This window comes from Stegostoma tigrinum, chromosome 4 (genome assembly GCF_030684315.1).
Source record: "Stegostoma tigrinum isolate sSteTig4 chromosome 4, sSteTig4.hap1, whole genome shotgun sequence".
Lineage (NCBI taxonomy): Eukaryota > Metazoa > Chordata > Chondrichthyes > Orectolobiformes > Stegostomatidae > Stegostoma > Stegostoma tigrinum.
The window spans coordinates 121,854,980-121,879,539 of record NC_081357.1 but is presented as its reverse complement, the minus strand read 5'-3'; the positions used below and the strand labels follow the sequence as shown (position 1 = coordinate 121,879,539).

Sequence of the window (24,560 nt, the reverse complement as noted above, 5' to 3'; positions counted from 1 at the left end):
GCTGCCTTTGACCTGTTTACTGTGTTTTAAAAGTAGTCCCACATATAGATATATATTAACACTGAACAGCAAAGTGCTGTAGGTGATTGAGATTTGAAATTTAAAAAAAAGCTGAAGAAACTTGAAGTTGCAGCACATTGGAAGAGAGAAACAGCTGCTTGGCCTGCTGTGTTCATCCAGCCTCACATTTTATTATCTTGGAATCTCCAGCATCTGCAGTTCCCATTATCTCTGATAGCATTTTAAGTATATGACTTTTCTTGAGAACAAAGAATTGTTTTTTATACTTTGTTTGTGAGTGTTCACTTCCTGTGTCATAATTCATCTGTTGTAATGTCTTCTTCATATCGGGGGGATAATTATAAGCTTGCTTGACATTATGTTATACTCTTTCATTTATGTTTGTACCTTCCTGAAGATAGATGACATTTCTTCAGTACTCTTCATTAACCGAATTCCTGGCCTGTTGTCCATACCCAAAAGCTTTTTGACACATGCACGAGCCTACAGATCTAGATGTCAGGATTCTTCACTCCAAACATGAGTTAATTTTTAGATGAATTGCTGTGTCAATATTTTATTTTTCTAATGAAAGCAAAATACTGTGGATACTGTAAATCTGAAATTAAATAAAACAAAATAGTGGCTAAAGTCAGCAGGTTTGGCAGCATCTGTGAAGAGAGAAAGTGTTAACATTCTGAGTCCAAAAGGACACTTCACAACAACTTTTTCTGAAATAATTGGATTTGAATGGTTTCTTTCTTCACAGATGCTGGCAGACTTGTTGAGTTTCTCTGGAACTTCGTTTTTGTTCCCTTATTTGACTGTTAGTTTTCTTCATTTTTAAGCTTGCAATAATTTAAATGATATCTGATCACCAAAGATAATATCCTTTCTATAATACCACATGGACTGTTTACCACTACCTTCTCAAGGGCAACTGGAAATGGGCAATAAATGCTGGCTTACCTGATGATGTCTGTATCCCATGAGCGAATGCACTTAAACCTGCCGATCTTGTACCTAACTACGCTTTAATATACGCCTGTTGCAGGCTGCTGTGGAAAGCTGTGTACTCTCAGCAGTTGTGAGATTATCTCTTTGAACTAGGCTAGTGCAGGACTGATCACAAAAGTAAATAAATTGTGTTCTCTCTTTCTAGGTGGGAAGAGTGCTGTATTGACTGCTCTTATTGTAGGCCTTGGTGGAAAAGCTACTGCCACTAACAGAGGATATTCTATAAAGGGATTTGTGAAAGATGGTCAAAAGTAGGTTTAACTAAATTTTGTCGTTGGTTTTTAAATCTGTTGTCTGTGCATCAAACGTAGCAAGTGCGTAGTGAATGTGCCAGTCTGGGATGATGGTCTGTAGTATAAGGCATTGTAGAAGCCAGAGGCAGGGCAGCTGTCATCGTAGACAGGACAGCAATGAATTGCATCAAATTGCATTCAATAGCCATTCTGAAATGTTCACATATGTACATATGCACACACACCCACACCCTGGAGTGGTAAAGGCAGAAAGGCTGCCTGCTTCTGACCCCTATTTTCGTATGAATTCCACAAAGACATCTTGGAGTTTATGCTATCAAAGGTTGGTGTGATTCACTGTGACTGCTTTGTTTGACTTGGTCCTCTGTCATACCTCAGAGACTATGATGAGGTGTCTGACGTGTCTCACTTCAACTGTGTGTGTAAAGCAAAATGACAGTAGTTACTAATTAGTGCTGCTTGGCACTATTTAGTCATGTTCATTTTTTTACTAAATTATGAATATATGACTTTGACATTGAATTGTTTTAAGTTTTGTTTGTTTGTTGTTTTCTTCCCATACCTTAACATTTTTTTTTAAATGATGTGCCAAACCAGATATTAGACAGCTGCTACTCAAAGACATCTGATTTGATTTCTGGAGGGCTGGAAACAGGGGTTAGTTTCCTTCAATAGAAAAGTGAAATGTTTAGCACATCTAGCAACGTGATCACGGAGAAACATGATGCTGACTCTTTACCAGAGCTGATTGGAGTGCTTGTGCAACAGTGATGGTATCTTTACACCTGATCTGGAGGACCCGGGTTTAAATCCCCGATACAAACACTTGTCATAGCAAATCTGAACAAGCTAATTTTGGGGCTTCTGTGAAACACACACACACACACACACACACACACACACACACACACACACACACACACACACACACACACACGTGCGTAATAACATCTCTGCACAGTCCGATTAGAAACATGTTAAAACCAAAATTTAACATCCTATTCAAAAGTGTTGACTCTGTGAGGGTCGTTGCTTTGCACTTAGTTTGTGTAGATTAAGTTCACTTTTGATTTCTCCGTCCAGAACTCCATACAAAACAATGTAGGCAAATTCGAATTGCCTAAATGATGATTTCCTAAAGGTATCTTGAAAATTTTTGAAAAGACCTGGTGATTAATGGGATTTTTTATTAAATCCAACTATCTGACATGGTGAATTTGTAGTTCTGCAGATATTTCCATAACATTGAGAAACAGAGGGCCTGATGCTTTTAAACCTGATAAATATGGAGAGGCTGTTATTGTGGAACAGCGTATTTCTGGAGATGGAATAAGACAGTACAGATTGAAAAGTCAATCAGGTAAAAACATATTGACTGTTTCACTAAACCTCTATTTATGTTAATGTTTATTCTTTAAAAGAAAATCAGTCTTTGAAGTAAATTACTATGGGAGAGTGTATTTTGTGATTATTTCAATTTGTTTCTATTCTCATACAGCTAGGATTTCTGTTTTTGGGAATAGGAAATTATCTGTGTTGAATAGAACCAAGGGGATGACATTAAGCGAAGTGAAAATGTCTTTTCCTTCTGTAATTTTTAAATTGGGTGATATTCCTATTATTCAAAATAGATTCGAGAAAACATTGGTAACCGAAGAAATAAAGACAAAATACAACGCATGCTAGAAATCTGAATTACGAGTGCTGAGAAACTCAGCAGGTCTGTTTCTTATGTTATAAGATGTTGCCAGGCCTGCTGAGTTTCTCCAGCCCTTCGTTTCAGTTAGCTGTAGGATGTTACCTATTCATTTTATTGATTAGTTTGCATCAATGTAGTAGTTAGTGAAGATGATGAGCTTCGCATTTGTCGGAAAAAATATCAGTTAATAGTTACTTAATCTACTGTGCACACTATGAAACACCAAGTCAGGTGACGAAGGAGTAGTGTTGTGAAAGCTTATGATTTCAAACAAGCCTGTTGAACTATATAACCTGGTGTTGTGTGGTTTCTGACTTTGTCCACCCCAGTCAAAGGCTGGCACCTTCACATTATGGCACGCCGAGGCAGATGGGACTTGACCCCTGACCTTTTGGCCCAGGGTAGGGACACAACCGCTGCCACAAGAACCAATAATAATTTGTGGACTGGCTTTAAGTGAAAATTTTGTCTTCACTATTATACTTTCTGTAGGGCACATAGTTTCTACGAAGAAGGAAGAACTCAATACAATATTAGACCAATTCAATATCCAGGTATGTTTTCTCATCATCTTTTGTATAAACAAACAGTATCTTTGTGAAATGGAATGTCATTTGTTGGCTTGTGAGATGAATTGTGTGATGCATTACTCAAAGTTCAGTATCTTAAGCCTAGCCTATTTCACAACATAACTGGGTAATATTCTTACGAACCTTGGAACATATATTGTTATCAATCAAAGGAAGTGACATGATTGACAATTATAGTTCCAGGCTTAATGAGGATTGCAGTGAATTTTAAGAGTTCCAATCTGGACTAACAGTCACATGGCTCACTTTGTAAGAGACTGGAGCTTCTGTTTTCTGAAATACATGCAGTTTTTCTTCCACACAATGTCTTGATTACGTGCTATACCACTTATCTTCCTGTTGCCTTTCAGTGACACCATTTGGAATCACAGTATCAAGTTCCACGTGTACTCCGATGCCCACCTCTATCTCAGCACTGCCTCTCTGTTTGTAGTTTGTCACAATGTGCAGCTGTGGTGAACAGAAATTTCTTTCAGCTAAGTATTGGGAAGTAATATTGAGACAGACAGATAGTGATACTTTCAGTATATCAATGGAAAGAGAGATGCCAAAGTTAATGTAGATCCCTTAGAGAATTAGGCTGTGGAAATAGTAATGGGGAATCAGGAAATGGCAGAGGAGTTGAATAAATGCCTTGCATCTATCTTCACAATAAAATACACACATTGCATTCCAAAATTACAAATAATCAAATTTCAAAGGGAGGGAAGGGAATAATTACAACTACTGACACTTTATAAAGAGTGCGAGAGAAACTAAAGTTCAATAAGTCTCCTGGAAGTGGTGATATCCATCCTAGAATATTAAAATAAACAGTTCCAAAGATGGTGGATGCACTGGCAGTAATCTTCCAAGAATTATTTAACTGTGGAAATATTCTAGAGGATTGGAAAATTGCCAGGAAGTTTTAAAAAAAACAAAAAAATTGGTCAGATTGGCCAGTTAGCTTAACTTTTGTTGTTGGGAAAATATTTGAATCTTTTATCAAGGATGTAATAGCAGAGCATATAATTAAGCTGAGTCAGCATTGCTCCACAATATGCCATCTATGCCTGACAAATTTATTAGAATTCTTTGAGGACGTAACAATCAGCTTAGATGAAGGAGAAGCAATGGAACTAATAAAGTTGCATTTTCAGAAGGCATTTGATAAGACCCCATGGTTTTGAATAGTATATTTTGGAAATAAGATTGGCTAATTCATAAGAGTGTGTTGGGAGAAGGGGACATTTTCAGGATGGCAACCAGTAACTTGTGGAGTGCCACAGGATTCAGTGCTGGAGTTATAATTATTTGCAGTATAAATGACTTGGATGAGGAAAGTGAACATGTAATGGCTAAGTTTACAGTTGACACAAAAATAGGAGAGAAGGCAAGTAGTGAGGATGACAGAATCTATATACAGATCTAAATAGGTTGAACAAGTGGTCAGAAACTTGACAGATGGAATGTAATGTAATGTGGGAAAATGAGTTTGGTCTCTAGTTTTGAGGGACTGCCTAGTGAGGAGAAGTTGAATAGGTTGGACTGTACTTATTTTAGTTTTGAAGAAAGAAAACTGACCTTATTGAAACGCACATGATTCTTAGGGGACTTGACAGAGTATATGCAGAAAAGTTGCCTCCCCTTTGAAGACTGTCCTCTGGCTCTAAACTTAATCTCAGAATAAGGTGTTGCCCTTGTAAGACAAAGATGATGGAGAATTTCTTCTCACAGGGAAATGAATTTGGGGAATACTTTACCATAGAAGGCTGTTGAGGCTGGGTCTTTAAGCTTATTGAGGCTGTGAGAGAGAGATTTTTAATCAGTAAGGGAATCAAGGGTTAAGGGGAAACTGCAGGAGAGTGGAGTTGAGGATTATCAGATGATCTGTGATCTCATTGAAAGTTGGAGCAGACTTGATGGGCTGACTGGCCCACTTCTGTTCTTACGTCATATGGTCTTAGTGGAAGACTGACGTCTGTCCACAAGCTCCATCCCCTACCGCTCACTCATCGCTCTCTCTGTAAGCTGACTGAGGCTGAAAGTAACAGTTTGTAACCTGAGTATCCTGTGGACCTTGAGATGAACCTCTGACCATTTACATGCTCAATCATATCCCTACTGCTTACTTACATCTGTGTAAGGAATACTCATCCATGCTTTTTGCCGCCATTAGACTTGGGTATTGTATTGCTCTCTTGGCTGTTCTTAAACCCTTCGATATCCTTGTTGCTGATATCGTAACTTAGACCAAGTCCTAGTCATTCACCGTCCATGTGCTTGTTGATCTGTATTGACTGATAGTTGAGCTGTATTATAAATTTAATGTTCTTTATCTTTGTCATTTCTGAACACCTTTGGTGTGTCGTAGGTGTTTCATTGAGTTAGAGGTGTATTAGAAATGTAAGTTGTTGTTTTATAATGGGTGATAAAAGGACTGTTCTAATAATGTGCTGTTCAAATGTCTGAAAGTGAGGAAATTGATTTGATTTAAGTTCTCCCGCAAGATTGAGTACACAGCATCTTCAGCTATTTGCAGAAGCTATGGTTCACAAAATAAAAAAACTGCACATTTTGTGTTATGAAAAAGATATGTTTTGCAGCATATGATTTGCTATGGCCTGAACTGATGGTATAAATATAATGCAACAGGAAAAGCTGTCTTTAGGTCATGTAAATGCTGTTAAATACAGTTAGGCAATTCAAATTACTACTCGCTTTTTCACGACTGTTGACAGCTGGGCTTATGAAATTAAATGTAAAATATTGAAGGATGTAACCCAGATGTCTTCTGTTTTCTCCTGCTGAATTTATTAGTCCCAGATGAATTGATGAGTGGTTCTAATTACATTTTAAATCAGGAATAAAAGGAGCCCTCTTGGCACAGCAGTAGCATCCCTACCCCAGACCGAAAGGCCTGGCTTCATGTCCCACTTGCTCCAATGCAAATTTAGCATCCCCAGATGAGGCAATTGAAATTAATTGTAAACGTTGAGGCCCAAAATTGGACTCACTGGCCAGTTTCACAACAGTACACATTTTCCTGTGGTTTCTACTTTTTTGGCACAATCTGGAGCATATCGATTTTTTTTTAAAATTACACCTGTTTTTTTAACCAAACTGTTCAGAAATCTTATGACATAGCTCGGGAGCGTGTGGGACTTGAACCTGGGTCTTTCAGTCCATGTGTAGGGACACTACTACTGTGCCACAAGAGGGCTAGCAAGATTAATAACAAAGTGTTGTTGACCAGTTCAGTAATACAATTGTGTTTCTAAACAGGTGGATAACCCAGTGTCAATTTTAACACAGGAGATGAGCAAACACTTTCTGCAATCCAAAAGTGAAGCAGATAAGTACAAGGTAAGTCATATCATGTGTGTGGAGATAATCTGATAGCTGAAAATATAAGCACTTCCTTTCTCCATCCTACTTCAAACATTTTAAGCATTCAGTTAGAACATTAATTTTGAGTTCAAGAAACCAACTATATGGTTTTTTTAAAAAGTTTTTTATGAAGGCTACTCAGCTGGAACAAATGCGAGATGATTACTCCTATATCATGCAGACGAAGGCGCTAACAAATGAGAAAATTGAAAAACAGGATGAAGTAAGTAAAAGTGTGTACAGCTTCCTTTGTTAAATTAAATGTTATGTGACTTCAGTATGGCTCAATTTTTATCGTGGTTATTAATTATTTCTTTAATCCTTTTAATCTTTTTCCTAACTAATTTCTTAAATTATTGCAATTTGTAATTGTGGATTCTGTCTATTACTCCTTTAGTATAAAATAACAGCTACTAGCATGAGTGGCTAAATATGTTTTTTTCTGCAGAATTGGTAAATTTTAAAATAGTGTCATCTAGTTTACAGGAAATATTTGAGTCCTGATGCACGTTCTTTACTGTGCTTGTAAATTTCATCTGTGTAGCATTTTGGAAAATTGGCAAGGAGCTCAACTGATCTGCAGAGTTAAGGCCTTGATCTTACAGACTAGTTTTCAAATTTCAAATTGTGGCATCTATTTTCAGTGGGTCAAATCAAATAAAAGTTTAAACAGTTGATAAAGTGCTGCCAATGTTGAAAATGCTGAAGGCAGTTTGCATGCTGAACCGTGTCTGTCAAGAAAACACAAACTTGTTCACTCAGCTGAGAAATAGTTTATACCTGAAATGTCAGCAGCTTTGTTTTTAGTAATTTTCTCATCCCAACTTTGGAAAGTTAATCAAAGTAATGGGTATTCGTCTTGATTTCTGTGCAATAATTAAACACTATCCTGAATGAAGCAGGATTTGGGCCTTAATTCCTTTGTACTTTGCATAAAAAGCCTGACCTGTTCAAATAGTTGCCCATCTACTTTCTGTGGAAGTGCCTGCTTTGGAGACTTAGTAGATTTCCAGTTCATAAACTATGAAGTGTTTGCCAGACAGAATGGAATTATAGAATGGTTACAACATCATTTGTCCAAATGTGCTGACTATTATGTCAGACTCATTTCTGTGCAATTGAAATACTTAGAAATAAATCTTGAAAATAGACTGTAATTATGAAAAATTTATCCCCTTGACTAGGGCATTTGCAAAATAGAAAGCCCATCTGTCTATCTGTTTTTCAGTCTTGTCTTTTGGAGAATGTGATATGATCTGATTTATCCACCAGAAATCTATTGGTTACTTTCTTCTTTGTCACCTTGCTTGTCACACTGTTATTATGCTTTTTTTAAAAATCATTATTTTTGTACAAATATCTGATATTTACACACAAGTTTAATCTGGCTGATTCTGGTTATAGTATTTTGTAGAAACTTTTGTTTGTTTCTCTTGTAGAATTGGGAGAAGGGCTGGTTTAAAAGCCGAGGATTATTGAAATTTGTTGCACTTTTTAAAAGCAAATTACCTGACATTCATGATAACAAAGTGTGGAGCTGGATGAACACAACAGGCCAAGCAGCATCTTAAGAGCACAAAAGCTAACATTTTGGGCCTAGACCCTTCATCAGAAAAGGGCGTTTTCTGATGAACTGTCAAGCCCCGAAACGTCAGGTTTTGTTGCTCCTGAGATGCTGCTTGGCCTGCTGTGTTCATCCAGCTCCACACTTTGTTATCTTGGATTCTCCAGCATCTGCAGTTCCCATTATCTCTATTACCTGGCATTCATTGCATGTGCTGTTTAGACAGCTGCTTGTTCAAGCTGTTGGGAAGACCCCAGTTACAGATGACCTGGAACCAGGGGGCTATGTGCAATTGGAGACTGGGCCAGCAACTGGTAGTTAATTTGTCAGTAGACTAATGACCTGCCACTGCTGGCAAAGACATGCAAACAGTTATGCAGGGGCATCCAGCTAATTTCATCAGCTTGGGAGTTGAATGTTGTGACATCAACTATTGTTCTGTGTTCTTCAGAATAGAAGCAGTTGATTTTCCTCTGCAGTAGAAAGCATCTTAGACCTGACAATAGCCAGTTTATATCCCCTCATCAGTTGCTGTAGGCTATGATTTGTTTAAATTAGTAAGTCATTGTCCTTTTATAAGTATGAACCAGCCACCCTGTGCCTCCCTGTTTAATGTTGACAATTCCTTATTGTTTATCTGTAGTTAAAATCAATTTATTTGTAACCAGTAGTCATTCTTGTTAAGAACAGAAACCTGGTTCATATTTTCTGATAACTTGGGTCAAAGTCTGGTAATTTGAGGAATTTTGCGTACATTTTGAAATTTTTAACTTTTCTGATGACTCTGGGAATAGGATGGCTTGATTTCCAGCATGCTACCCTGGTGAGGAATAACAATTTACATTCTATCCTGTCGTCAAATTGCTTGAATTTGTAACTTTTTTTTCTGTTAAGCGCCGAATATCAAATCAAAAATAATGTTTGCATTTTGAGGATCAGTTGACCCTTGGTATTTTATTCAATTGGGTCCTGTAGATTGCTATCTGCTCCCCTCTATTTTGAAGCTAATTGTTTAAACTTATTCATACTGTGCCTCATACTATGTATTCTGCAAATTGCTTGTGCAGCATTATCTATTAGATTTTTAGGAAGGCACAGTGTCTTAGGACTGCTATCCTTAGGTGGCACAAAGGGCAGACAGAAAAGTGACATCATCCCCAAATAATGAGAAGAAGCTGCCTAAAGGTGGTGCTGTAGGACTTAAAATCAATTAGCCTACACTACAGAATAAAAAGAGTTTATTTTATCCTAGGCCCTTACCTTTCACTCCCACTTCCCTTGCTGCCTACCAATCTTCCTCAGCTTTCTCATGACTCTTATGCAATAAGGAGGCTGGCCTCCCCCATTTCTGCCAAGGCTTTAGCCTCCACCTCACTGACCCTTGCCAGTAACCAATGTATTGATGATATCACCACACATAAATGTGGTGATGTCATAGGAAATACCTGTGCATGTGCCAATGTCATGTCATGCCAGGTGAGGTCACAGGCTGCATCTGCATAAATGTGGCAGCCATATTGCATTATGGGTGATCCTTCTGTTTTAGCCCAGTTTTTTTCAATGTTGATATATTAACACTCCTTTTGTAGTTGATATTGAAAGACCCCAAATTGCATTACGAATAATTCAAATGCATCTCTTTTTCCTTATGCCATTTAGTTTCCCTTGCTGGAGAATTTATTAGTTGCTTTTGCAGAACCTTGGGAAATAAATTTGCTTTGCTTTTCTCAAAGACATAGTAGCTTTCCTAAATCCACATCAACTGCTCTTCGAGAATAGGCTATGATTGGAAAGTTACTCAGCCACATCATTTCAATTATTTGTTTTAATACTTAAAATTAGCAGCCCATGCTAATTTTGGATGTTTAAATCTACTTTGTTTTTTCATGTGTCAAGAATGTATCTTATCCAGCAAAATGGAATAAAATATGTAGAATGATGTAATGTCATGCATAAATATTTTGCCAGATATTAGGTTTGGTGTGGCAAGAAGATGATAGTTTTGTATCTGTACTTTCTAAAGACATCCAGTCCATAATAATTAATTGCACTGTTTAAGACTCAATTTCTTTATTCCAATGTGTAAGAATGTTATTCAAAAATACAATTTGTTTCTATATGTTTTGATTCATAATCCAGTCTATTAGTCATGGCTTGATGTATGATGAACTGAAAATGTACCCCTCGATCCTTGAGCTTCAGTAAATGTTTCAGCAATTTGTGCCATTAATGATTTAAATCTTTTGTAAAGAACCTATCGGAGCTAAAGGATCAAGTTAAGCAAAAGGAAGACCGTTATAAAAGCCTTTCTTCATTGAATGAGCTGCAGGACAAGCTGGAGCAACTTAGGAATCAGATGGCCTGGGCATTGGTGAGCACCAGTGAAATAATATTTTGTCTTGTGGTAATGATTCAGAGGATCAGAACTATATATTTTTTAATTGCCATGGAACACAGATGGCCAATGATTTTTAGAGAGATTAAATTGACCCTTAAGGAAATTGGCTTCACCCTTCCTAGCCTTTTTGGACTTATAACACCCACAGAGATTGGGAAGTAAATTTGCATTTATGTCAAATGTGAGATCTTCTCAAGGGTTTGGTCCTACAGATATGTTGTTGTGATGAACATAATTTGATCCAGGAGCTTTCTTCAAGTGTCTGCTTAACGGTGCCCAATTAGTCTTACCGGCCAGCTCTGCTACAATAAATGGTTAATAATAATGCTTCTGGTGAATGAACTGGATTTAAACCAAATTCTAAAGAGCTTTAAGTGTAATTTCCATTATGGCATGATTATTGAGAAAGTTAGTAAGTTAAATTCTTGAAAACAAATGTTATTAAAGAGAATTAGGAGTGTTTAAGTGAGCAATATTGAGCAATACATCACAGACTTGATGGGACTAGTGTCCTGCCCTATTAGGCCCAATTATTTCAAAAACGTCCTTCTTGGCAATACTGAAGTATTTCCTTTTTTGTAATAATATAAGCAAAGTGCTCATACTGCAAATTATTCTGTTAGCGCAGTTGTCTGCTTATTTTCAGGGAAATTTTATATTCAAGGATCAAATTAAAATTTGGGTTATTGTTCTACAAATTTGGCAAAAGCGTCACAGTTATCTCCTCAGAACCTTTTGTACCCTCAAATTTACCAGATAATATAGTGTTGTTTAATGATTCAATTTTGAGATGTTTGCAATGAATAGATAAATTTTCAAGCCAATAGGTTTGTATTGGTCATGTATATTGTTTGACTTGCCTTTCATATGGCTTATTGTCGCAGTTGTTTTTGAATTGACAAATAGTGGGACTTGTAATGGTAATCATCTTAAGTTATTTAACAGTTCAGTGAATTTTGTTGAGCATATGTGAGACACAGAAAATGTTGATATTTCACATCTATGTTATGTTATCAACTTGGGCCTGGTATAATTTCCTGACCAGAGTGTGAGCAATCTTTGGCCAGCAAGTGCTCCACATTGTTGTTCCTTTCAATTGTTGCACTTCAATTGAACTATAAACAAGCCTCAAATTGAACTAACAGCTGTTGTTAGGTGTTGAGTGAGCAATATATAAGGCATTGTTGGTGTTTGCTCCTTTCAAAACATAAAGCACTGATCTTCAAATATGGAAGCTAGACCATAAACCCAGACATTCAAGTACATTTGCTTTCACAGTCTCGCATTTTAGTAAAGTCTAGCACTATGTAGAGCCACATTTAAATAGGCTTAAAAAATTATAAGCTTTGCTACTGCTCTACAGCTTTGAATATCTAACTTGACTAATTTCTTGGCTTTTCAATTTCTTTTGTACAGTAAAAAATGTGACTGTGGAATTGAATTATACATTGTAGCAGGAAGAGTATGTTTTTAATTTTTTTATGTTTTAAGGTAATTGAAATTGAAAAGCACCTGCAACCGATAAAAGATCGTATCAAAGTTGAGGAAAGTCGCAGTGTCAAGTATGATCACAAAGTAGAGGAATGGCAGGTATGTTGGTATTTTGAAATATTGAATTCTTAAGGCAATTATTTTGTTGTCCTGTGTATTGATTTAAGTTTTGACTAACTTTGGGTCTGACGGAATTGGATAAATTGAAGAGGATATACTTGCAGGACAATGGGAAAGAGCAGAGAAGTGAGACTAATTCAAAGCCTCTCCCAAATAGCCTGCACTAATGCAGTGGGGTGAATGATCTCCTTTTGTACTTTATCATGCATGTACAGTCAAATTACTACATTTAAATGCTACTTCTACTGAAATGTAGAAATTTTTACTTTTACTTTCGCTTTTAAGAATTGTTTTTTAACCTTGCTCCATTGTAGATGAAAGTCAATGAGGCAGAAGAGCATTTTAAGACAATTCAGAATCAGTTACAGAAAATTACAGAAGAGGCCCAAGCATTGCGACCACAGTGTTCGACTTTAAAAGATGATGTACAAAGAAAAAACAAAGCATGCAAAGAGACAGAGGTCAGTAGATTTAATGGAGTACTGTGGATAGCTGCTTTGATGTGCATTTACTGGATTAAATGGAGTAGTTAGGATCATTCAAATGAAGGAGTTTATCAATTTCATCACAAATCTAGGATTTAGTGGATTGGAATGCATTCCAAACTAATATATTGAATCAGTCTTCTGTTTTAGACTTAGGAAAGGAGTGAAAATAAATGTCATACTTGCTTATTTTTCCATGCATGATGTTGGCTATATTTTAAGTCTCCTGATTCTCATTGTGGAGTTAGAATTCCTAAGGACAAGGATTATATTGACCTATTTTACAGAGAAAATAATCTTTTCTGTTTACTTCACAAACTTTACAAGAAGATCTTGGAATTCACTTGATTCTTGGGAGATGGATTGTATTAAAGAGTAGAAACATACAGGATAGCTCCACGTACAGAAACAAACATCACTTACATAAGATGAGGAACTGGTTTTAAATGCTCTGCTCTAACCAAGGCCAAAGTCGCAAACTTGTACAGGGATTTCTCCCTATTTTCTCATGCCCACTCTACAGCAAAAAAAAAAAATCGCAAAATGCAGCTACAAAAATTGAATAAATTTCTTTGTTTCTGGGAAAACTGGACCCAAAACATCAGCTTTCCTGCTCCTCTGATTCTGCTTGGCATGCTGTGTTCATCCATCTTTATACCTTGTTATCTTAGACCCTAGCGTCAGCAGTTCCTACTAACTCCTCGTAATGAATAGAAGTATGTTTATCTTTGCCTATTTTAGATGTCACTTATTTGATTTCTCAATTTTAGCATTTCAGTTTTATTGTTTGCATAATTGTATTTCAACACCTATAAGCAAAATTTTCTGAACTTGCTCGAAGGCAACCTTTCACCGCTACAGGACACAGTTGAAACAACTTGAGAAAGACCACGATCAGTTACAGAAACGAATTGAACAACTGCGAAATAGGTCAGAATATCTTTTGTATGGTACTGCATAAATAATCAGCAAGTTTCATTTTGCAGCATATACGTTTTTTTAAAAGCTACAGCAAATCAGATGTTTATTTTTTAAAATTTGCTTAAAGTTTGATTTGATTTAAGCTGGTTCTTGAATTAATTTTGCTGTTTTATCAATGTGAACTCCTACATCAACACACTCATTGTGGAAATCCTCACGTACATCTTAGTTACCTTCAGTTTGACCTACTCCATGTTCTCCTGACCAGCCCATCACCTTATATTATCAGTATATATCAGGTTATCCAAATTGCTGCCCTTAGCCTAACTTATACAGGTATTGCTCACTCATCGACCACATGTCCATTGATGTCCCTTGATCTCAATTGATAGTTTTTTTTTGTTTTGAAATTCTCCCCTTTTATTTTCCTCTTGTTCCCTTGTCTCACTGCTTCTTCCCTAATCTCCTCTGCCTCTGCGCAATCTGTGAAGACACTCCATTCAAAACAACTTCTTTTTGACAAAGCTAATATCTCCTCAGTGGCAAATTGTATCTGATAACTCTTGGGATGGCTTACCAGATTAGTGGTATTATATAAATGTAAGCAGTTTTAGCTTTAAGTTTAACTTTATATTAACGTATGCACCATCTTGTAGCTTTCAAATTTTAGCAAATAACTCATACCGGAGATTAAACTACTTTTTGCTGCAATTGTTTCTCTCCCAATCAAGAATATCATGAGTGTAGTAATTTTTACCATACATTTTATTTCAAACAGTATAAACCAAAGTTCAGAGGCTGAACTTCGAGAACGACAGGAAAGAATTAGTTGTCTGCAAAAACAACTGAAAGCACTGGAGGACCAAGAGGCCACAACCTCCCAACAACTGGCACAGTTTCAACATGCAATTAGCAAGTCTAGGGATGAACAGGAGAAGCTTGGGTTGGTACCTTAGAGGAAAATCACTGGAATAAGATTGTAGCTGTTCATGTTACACTGTTGTTATCATTACTTATAATAACATGGGCATTAAGAAGATGTGTTCAATCATTTTTAGAGGGAGAAAACTAATCTTAATATTGTGACGTGGTGATCAGTAAGGACAAAAGTCACTTGTTTATTGTAGAGCTGAAATTCATATGAATTGTTTAAATACAGGCTTTGCACAAATATGTTTCATTTTTTAAAAGTTCTCACTTTTAGTTACCTTGCATCTTTTGCAAACAGAAATCTGCTTCAAGACTTGAGCATATTATTATTAAGGTTGAAATATCAAACGGTTACTGTATTGCTATCCATCTCAAGCTCTTCTGAATAGTCAATGAGGTTTGTGTTAAGAATCTGAAGAAATCTGTTTCCTAAATAGGAAAGTTTTCTCAATGTATGAATGTTACGTTGAGACAAGTATGTTGTTTTGAGTTGTGCTTTGTTTATGTTCATGATTTTCCCTGTTCATTATTTTCTAATGCTCAAGGTACATGAACCTCCTAGTCTGTTGGGCCAATATTCTTTCTACATTCTTGCCATTTAGGAAGAAGATCTAAACCAAAAAGAAGTGTGAGATCTTGGCTGATCTTTGAGCTAATCTCATTTAGCAATATTTGCCCTCTTAGCATTAATACCTTTGAAACTTTTTCAGCTCTGGATTTAAACTAATGATTTTTTTTGGTATCCTTTTTACTCAAAACAGTCTCACTTTATGTTGAAGTATTTCTTAATTCCCTGAAAGATCAAACCCTGATTTACTGATTATTCCCCCATTGCTAAATTTCCCAGGTAACAGAAGCAATTTCTCTTCATCTACCCTGTCTTTTCTCCTTGAAAGCCTTGATCGAATCACTCCTTAACCCTTCTAAATTAGAGACAATACAGTGTATAATTAATAATCTCGCTTTGTGATTTAATCCGAACATTTGGAAATAGTTTTGAAAAACCTATGCTGTCCTTGCTCCAATGTCAGTCCAAAGGAGTGAAACTGTTAACTGTTTAGAGTTTCAGGTGTGATTACAGCTATTTGATCTCTTTATTCTGTAGATGTAAAGACCATCTTTCATTAATCTTTCTTGACTCTCGATTTATGATATTTTAACGATCTGGGTATCCGAACATCCTGCTCTGTTTTGGACCGCTACTTTTTCCAGGTATTCGTGTAAATTGGGTCCAAAATAGACACGTGATCACATTGAAGCCCGTTGCCACAGTTATGTCGATTTAACTTAACTTACCAGCATCTCTTTAAAATATTTCACTTTGACCGACATTACTAATACTGTCACCTATCTTTGTGTCACTGGCAAGTTTTCATATCTCTCCCATCATCCAAGTTGTTGATAAATATGGTGAACCAGTGCTAACATAGATCCTTAAAAGTCAAGACGAGATCCTTACCGGTCACTCAATGGATTTCGTAACCAGGCCAGTAATGTGCATAGACTTCCCTACTTCTGGACTAGCAAACCTGGGTTCAAGTCCTACCTGCTCCGGAGGTGTGTAATAACATCTTTGAACATGCTGATCTGGAAATAATTTCCCTTGAGAGGTATTATCATAAGTTCTAGTCTCTCTGTTGATGGTGATATAAACATATCATCTTAGACCGTGCCTAGGCTGCTACTTCAGTCAACTCTTCAAAATAAAATTAAATCAGTTTTGTGACAGATGACCTACATTATGCATGTCCAGATTGCCTGTCTGACCAGCTAAAAGTTTAAGATGTTCAGCTATCCTCTTTTTAATTATAGATTCAAGTTCTCTGGCCCTTGATGAAAGAAATACAGGACTTTTTAACAAATATATTTTTGCAATGTACAATTTCCCAAATCCTGTGAGAATGGCACTGTAATGCCTTGCCAGAAAAATGCTAAACTATGAATATAAGCAATTGCAACTCTAAACCTGACAGAATATGTACAGTTTGTTCAAATCCAATATTGTGCATAAAAGCACAGATAGAAGCAGGAGGAGGCCGTTCAGCACTTTGAGCCTGCTCTGACATAATTCACAATCATGGCTGATCATCCAACTCGATAGCCTAATCCTGTTTTCTCCCCATATCCTTTGATTCCATTTGCCCCAAGTGCTATATCTAGTCCCCTCTTCAACAGATTCAGTGTTTTGGCATCAACTACTTCCTGTGGTAATGAATTCCACAGGCTCACCACACTTTGGGTGAAGAAATGTCCTAAATTTTCTACCCCGAATCCCCATACTGTGACCCCTGGTTCTAGACACACCCATCATTGAAAACATCCTCCCTGCATCTACCATGTCCAGTCATGTTAGAATTTTATAAATTTCTGAGATGACCCCTCATTCATCTGAACTCTAGCAAAACCAATCCCAACCTAGTCAATCTCTCCTTTTATGTCAGAACTGTCATCCCTGGACTCGGACTGGTAAACCTTTGCTGCACTCCCTCGAAAGCAAGAGCGCCCTTCCTCAGAAAAGGAGACCTGCGCTCAATATTCTAGGTGTGGTGTCACCAAGGAACTGTATAACTGCAACAGCACGTCATTGCCTCTGGACTTGAAACCCGCCACAATGAAGGCCAGCATACCATTTGCCTTCTTTACCGCCTGCTGCATCTGCATGCTTACCTTCAGCAACTGCTGCACAAGGACACCCAGGTCCCACTGCACACTCTCCTCTCTCAGTTTACAGCCATTTAAGTAGTAATCTGCCTTCTTGTTCTTGCTTCCCAAGTGAATAATCTCACATTTATGCAAATTATACTGCACCTGCCATTGATTTGCCCACTTATCTAACCTGTCAAAAACATGCTGATGGATCCCTGCATCCTCCTCACAGTTTGCCCTCCCACCTAACTTGGAATCATTTGCAAACTTGGAAATATTATATTTTGTTCCCTCATCCAAATCATTAATATATATCGTGAATAGCTAGGGTCCCAGCACTTATCCCTGTGGCACCGCACTAGTTACTGCTTATCAATTTGAAAAGGACCCATTAATTCTTAGTTAATGAAATGTGAGGCTGGATGAACACAGCAGGCCCAGCAGCATCTCAGGAGCACAAAAGCTGACGTTTCGGGCCTAGACCCTTCATCAGAGAGGGGTATGTGGTGAGGGAACTGGAATAAATAGGGAGAGAGGGGGAAGCGGACCGAAGATGGAGAGAAAAGAAGATAGGTGGGGAGGTAAGGAGGGGATAGGTCAGTCCAGGGAAGACGGACAGGTCAAGGAGGTGGGATGAGGTTAGTAGGTAGGAGAAGGAGGTGAGGCCAATCGTCGAGGCCAAACGCCAACTCTCCGACACAACCTCCTACTGCCCCCTCGATCATGACCCCACACCCGAGCACCAAACCATCATCTCAAACACCATTCATGACCTCATCACCTCAGGGGACCTCCCACCCACAGCCTCCAACCTCATTGTTCCCCGACCCCGCATGGCCCGTTTCCATCTCCTTCCCAAAATCCACAAACCTGCCTGCCCTGGTCGACCCATCGTCTCAGCCTGCTCCTGCCCCACCGAACTCATCTCCACCTATCTGGACTCCATTTTCTCCCCTTCGGTCCAGGAACTCCCTACCTAGGTCCGTGACACCACCCACGCCCTCCACCTCCTCCAGGACTTCCAATTCCCTGGCCTCCAACACCTCATTTTCACCATGGACGTCCAGTCCCTATACACCTGTATTCCGCATGCAGATGGCCTCATGGCCCTCCGCTTCCTCCTGTCCAGCAGGCATGACCAATCCCCCTCCACCGACACCCTCATCCGCCTAGCCGAACTCGTCCTCACCCTCAACAGCTTCTCTTTCGATTCCTCCCACTTCCTACAGTCTAAGGGGGTGGCCATGGGCACCTGCATGGGCCCCAGCTATGCCTGCCTCTTTGTAGGTTACGTGGAACAGTCCCTCTTCCGCACCTACACAGGCCCCAAACCCCACCTCTTCCTCCGTTACATTGATGACTGTATCGGCGCCGCCTCTTGCTCCCCAGAGGAGCTCGAACAGTTCATCCACATCACCAACACCTTCCACACCAACCTTCAGTTCACCTGGGGCATATCCAGCACATCCCTCACCTTCCTGAATCTCTCAGTCTCCATCTCAGGCAACCAGCTTGTAACTGATGTCCAATTCAAGCCCACCGACTCCCACAGCTACCTACAATACACCTCCTCCCACCCTTCCTCCTGCAAACATTCCATCCCCTATTCCCAATTCCTCCGCCTCCGCCGCATCTGCTCCCACGATGAGGCATTCCACTCCCGCACATCCCAGATGTCCAAGTTCTTCAAGGACCGCAACATTCCCCCCACAGTGGTCAAGATCGTCCTTGACCGCGTCTCCCGCATTTCCCGCAACACATCCCTCACACCCCGCCTCCGCCACAACCGCCCAAAGAGGATCCCCCTCATTCTCACACACCAACCCACCAACCTCTGGATACAACGCATCATCCTCCGACACTTCCGCCATCTACAATCCGACCCCACCACCCAAGACATTTTTCCATCACCACCCCTGTCTGCTTTCCGGAGAGACCACTCTCTCCGTGACTCCCTTGTTCGCTCCACACTGGCCTCCAACCCCACCACACCTGGCACCTTCCCCTGCAACCGCAGGAAATGCTACACTTGCCCCCACACCTCCTCCCTCACCCCTATCCCAGGCCCCAAGATGACTTTCCACATTAAGCAGAGGTTCACCTGCACATCTGCCAATGTGGTATACTGCATCCACTGTACCCGGTGTGGCTTCCTCTACATTGGGGAAACCAAGCGGAGGCTTGGGGACCGCTTTGCAGAACACCTCCGCTCGGTTCGCAATATACAACTGCACCTCCCAGTCGCAAACCATTTCCACTCCCCCTCACATTCTTTAGATGACATGTCCATCATGGGCCTCCTGCAGTGCCACAATGATGCCACCCGAAGGTTGCAGGAACAGCAACTCATATTCTGCTTGGGAACCCTGCAGCCCAGTGTTATCAATGTGGACTTCACCAGCTTCAAAATCTCCCCTTCCCCCACCGCATCCCAAAACCAGCCCAGTTCGTCCCCTCTCCCCACTGCACCACACAACCAGCCCAGCTCTTCCCCTCCACCCACTGCATCCCAAAACCAGCCCAACCTGTCTCTGCCTCCCTAACCTGTTCTTCCTCTCACCCATCCCTTCCTCCCACCCCAAGCCGCACCTCCATCTCCTACCTACTAACCTCATCCCACCTCCTTGATCTGTCCGTCTTCCCTGGACTGACCTATCCCCTCCCTACCTCCCCACCTATACTCTCCTCTCCACCTATCTTCTTTTCTCTCCATCTTCGGTCCGCCTCCCTCTCTCTTCCTATTTATTCCAGTTCCCTCACCCCATCCCCCTCTCTGATGAAGGGTCTAGGCCCAAAACGTCAGCTTTTGTGCTCCTGAGATGCTGCTGGGCCTGCTGTGTTCATCCAGCCTCACATTTCATTATCTTGGATTCTCCAGCATCTGCAGTTCCCATTATCATTAATTCCTAGTGTTTGTTGTGCCAACCAGTTTTCTCTCCATCTCAATATACTTCCCCCAATCCCATGCACTGTAATCTTGCACATTAATATCTTACTTGGGACTTTGTCAAACGCTTTCTGAAATATTATTAACAGATGTGCATATTCAACAATGAATCATCTAATTTTCTAAATTAATTTATATTTTGAATCTTTTTCAACACAATAGTTTTGCTTTGATACAATTCATCTTGCATTCAGTTTATATATGGGCATGTTACAATTGTAGCCCTTTCTATGCTCTGCATCCCCAGAGAAGAAGAAAAAGATGTGAAACAATCTGCTGAATCCAGGAAGGAGCGGCTCAAAGAACTAAAAGCCAGTAGAACAAACCAACTGAAAAGGTTTGGAGAGAACATGCCTGCATTGCTTGATGCAATAGCGGAAGCACATAAACAGGGCCGCTTCAGGCACAAACCAATTGGCCCTTTAGGTAAATTTCAGTATTTTATGGCATATTTGTTTTAAGTCAAGTGCCTTTTTTTTTGCATTATGTAAAGCATAATTTTTCAAGCTTTATTGTCTTGTGTTCTCTAGTTTTAAGATTATTAAATCTTAGTAATGTCTTTTGCAACATTAGTTAGCTGATCATAGTTACCACAAAGCTAGTAGTTTTTAAATAGAGACAGTAGGAACTGCTGAATGGGGGTGAGGGGATAGGTGTAGGGGCAGGTGTAGCACTTGCTTCGGTTGAAGGGAAAAGTGCCAGGGGAGTATGGAGCAGACAAGGGAGCCATGGAGAGTGTGGTCCCTCTGGAAAACAGAAAAGGGTGGGGAGGGAAAATTGTCTTTGGTAGTGGGGTCAGATTGCCGATGGCAGAAGTGTTGGAGGATGAGGTGTTGGACTCGGAGATTGGTGGGATGGCGTGAGGACGAGGAGGATTCGATTGTTATTGTGAGTCGGGGGTGTGGGGGATAATTTCCAGGAAATGCAAGAGACGCTGTTTTTTTTTAATAAATTGTGATGGAATGTTCTGACGTATAAATCAGAAAGTTATGTTGAGACATATTCAAGTTTAATGTCTTGTCATCAATAGAAACTAAAAAGAGATTACACTGCCCAACACATCTGCCAGAACTATAACTTCACACATGGATTCAAGTGAAATAGTTCACTAATATGATTTTTACCATAGTTTTGCTTTAAGATGAAGAAAAAGACAATTTCAATCTAGTTAGATAGCTTTATATAACATGGATGACATATCAGTAGATATTTTGCTTCGAATATAATATCTCTGTTCCCTTCAAATGAAATTTATTTTTAATTAACCTATTTCTGACTCACCTCTGTGGCAAGTGAGACTTGAACCTGCACTGTCTCGCCCAGAGATGGGGGTGATAGCACTGCACCATACAACCCCAACCTACCTTCGGATGAATGATGACTAAAAATAGATACTGTAAGTTGCCAGCTTGTTAATGTTGGCAAATATTGGGTGGGTGGTGTTCTGTTTCCTTCAAAGCATCTTCAAATTTAGTTTGATCTGTTTGTTACAAAACATTTTTCACATGCTATAATTATAGATTAATTTCATTTGTTGTGTAATAAATATTTTAACGCTTATGTACATTTGGTCTCATGGCATAAATGCCCTTTTGAGCCCTGTGATTGATTTAGTATTTTAAGAAATGTATTAATTTGAAACTAAATCAGCCAATGCTGATGTTGATGAAAGCCATAAATCTGTGTGACTTGTTCTCATTATTCTTTAAGCCAAGTCAACACTTTAGATAAATACACAGTTTTCAATTTATTTTGCTTGCACTACTTGTTTTATATAGCTAACTAACTTGTGATATGTGCCTTAGAAACGTGATTTGTTAGCAAGAGGAATTGTAGTAACATGATTACTGCTTTAATTAAGACATGTTATTGTGAATTATTTTAGATTTGCAGAATATTTACACTTCAAAATTGATCATTTTCATAGACATTTTGACTTCCATATTGATTGGGAAAAAATGATTTAGCATTTACATATTAAAGTTTAAAGTATTTTGAACCTGTTAAACTGCCAGATTGGGCATATTGGTGGTTACTTTTGATCAAACTGGTAAGAAGGAATCCAGTTAGAGAATAAATAGCCATTTTTACTTATGTTCTGTGGTTTTGCAAATGTAGGTAATTAAAAATTGGAAGGAATGGAAGAACAGGGAATGTCGTGTTTCATGAAGGTAATTTCGGGTAGTGAGCTTAGATTTAGCCCGCTAATGGAGGGAATGGTCAAAACCAACAGACTGAGTTAAAGTCAATTAATGACATCAATATAAACGGCTGTTTATATCTAACCCTGCCAGATCTGTTGATATGGTGGGCTACTCTTGTCTGTCTTGTGGCAACTTCATTTGTCCACATTAGCTTGTCCACAACCGCACTGTGATGTCTTCCATCAAACCACACCAAGTTGATCCCTCTTTTCCCCATCCCTCCTCCTTGCCTTCTAACAGAGCTTTTCAGCTTTGGTCTAATGGCCAAGATAAGTGCCACAATGATGCCACCCGAAGGTTGCAGGAACAGCAACTCATATTCCGCCTGGGAACCCTGCAGCCCAATGGTATCAATGTGGACTGCACCAGTTTCAAAATCTCCCCTTCCCCTACTGCATCCCTAAACCAGCCCAGTTCATCCCCTCCCCCCACTGCACCACACAACCAGCCCAGCTCTTCCCCCCCCACCCACTGCATCCCAAAACCAGTCCAACCTGTCTCTGCCTCCCTAACCTGTTCTTCCTCTCACCCATCCCTTGCTCCCACCCCAAGCCGCACCCCCATCTACCTACTAACCTCATCCCACCTCCTTGACCCGTCCGTCTTCCCTGGACTGACCTATCCTCTCCCTACCTCCCCACCTATACTCTCCTCTCCACCTATCTTCTTTTCTCTCCATCTTCGGTCCGCCTCCCCCTCCCTCCCTATTTATTCCAGAACCCTCACCCCATCCCCCTCTCTGATGAAGGGTCTAGGCCCAAAACGTCAGCTTTTGTGCTCCTGAGATGCTGCTGGGCCTGCTGTGTTCATCCAGCCTCACATTTTATTATCTTGGATTCTCCAGCATCTGCAGTTCCCATTATCACAAGATACAGCAAACTTTGTTTAGCCGGCCTGTTATAAACCAGCAATCTCAATGAATCAGCAAAAAATACTAACCTCAAATACTGCAAAGTTTACTGTTTTATTCTGTCCAGTGATGATAGTTTTTAATTTATTTGTGTCATTTTAAATATACTTGTTGTTCAATCAAATGGCCATGCACAGTGCCAACAGTTAATTCAATGATGAGTCAACTTCTCCTCAAATTCAGTGAAGTCGGAGTGGTTAGTTGAGGTTATTTTAGTGATTTGTGCTGTAAATAAAGCCTAACATTGATGTTTTTGTCGCCTGCATTATATTTCTATTACTTGGAGTATGTTTTTACAATGTTTATGTGGATGTCTTAATTATCAGGAACATTTGATTAATTAACATACTCCTGGTCCCGTGGGGCTGAATAACAAAGTTTACTGTGCTGACATAGTTTGGTTGGCAGGCTTGACCCTACTTTTTTTTTACTTTTCCAGTTTTAAGCACCTCTTTGTTTGTCTTTGGTCTTTATTTGAAATATTAACATAATCATAGGACCCATGTTTGCAAGGTCTCTTTTTTTCTTCCATGAATCTTTATTTACTGTCTAGGTTTCTGAGGTGTACATAAAAGTGGATAAAATGTAGCATCTTATGAGCTTTTTTTCTTGCTACAAGCTTGTGTTTTCTTATTGTTAACACATTCATGTTCACAATATTATTTCTAGCTATCTCCCTCCACGATCCTTCAAAATTTTTCATTGCATCTGTGATTTTGTGTTATCACTTGTCCTAACTTGTGACACCATCAACTTCAATATTCTGTTCAGTTGCTTTCGATGCATTATTTCGAAATAGATTGTTTTCCTGATGTTCATGCTCCTTCATATTTTAAATTTCCAGATTTTATTTGATCTATATTTTGTAAGTGCTGTTCTGACTAAGTAGTGCTGTGTCATCAGCATACCACATGTTAGTGTCTCTGGCCTCAGTTGTTATCTTTAAAGTACGTCTAATTTAATTAATTTTTTTTTCTTATGTTGAATTAAATACCAGAATGACCAAACAAGAAAA

General features: G+C 39.2%; 1 protein-coding gene and 1 long non-coding RNA gene across 6 annotated transcripts in view; one reads left to right on the top strand and one right to left on the bottom strand.

The window, feature by feature from the left end:
• Positions 1-24,560, top strand: part of LOC125452657 (structural maintenance of chromosomes protein 6-like) — an 81,696-nt gene that overhangs the window by 18,782 nt on the left and 38,354 nt on the right. For 3 of the 4 annotated variants that reach the window (XM_059645625.1, XM_059645626.1, XM_059645629.1), the window contains 11 exons: positions 1,163-1,268; positions 2,495-2,631; positions 3,463-3,524; positions 6,825-6,905; positions 7,051-7,152; positions 10,745-10,864; positions 12,383-12,481; positions 12,817-12,963; positions 13,829-13,917; positions 14,687-14,851; positions 20,679-20,857. In XM_059645625.1, coding sequence (XP_059501608.1) covers positions 1,163-1,268; positions 2,495-2,631; positions 3,463-3,524; positions 6,825-6,905; positions 7,051-7,152; positions 10,745-10,864; positions 12,383-12,481; positions 12,817-12,963; positions 13,829-13,917; positions 14,687-14,851; positions 20,679-20,857 — 1,287 coding nt within the window. The remainder of the gene's footprint in view (positions 1-1,162; positions 1,269-2,494; positions 2,632-3,462; positions 3,525-6,824; positions 6,906-7,050; positions 7,153-10,744; positions 10,865-12,382; positions 12,482-12,816; positions 12,964-13,828; positions 13,918-14,686; positions 14,852-20,678; positions 20,858-24,560) is intronic. The other variant, XM_059645627.1, reaches the window with a different exon arrangement.
• LOC132209555 (uncharacterized) overlaps positions 1-24,560 on the bottom strand; it is a 56,945-nt gene that overhangs the window by 16,004 nt on the left and 16,381 nt on the right. The gene's annotated exons all lie outside the window — the stretch shown is intronic.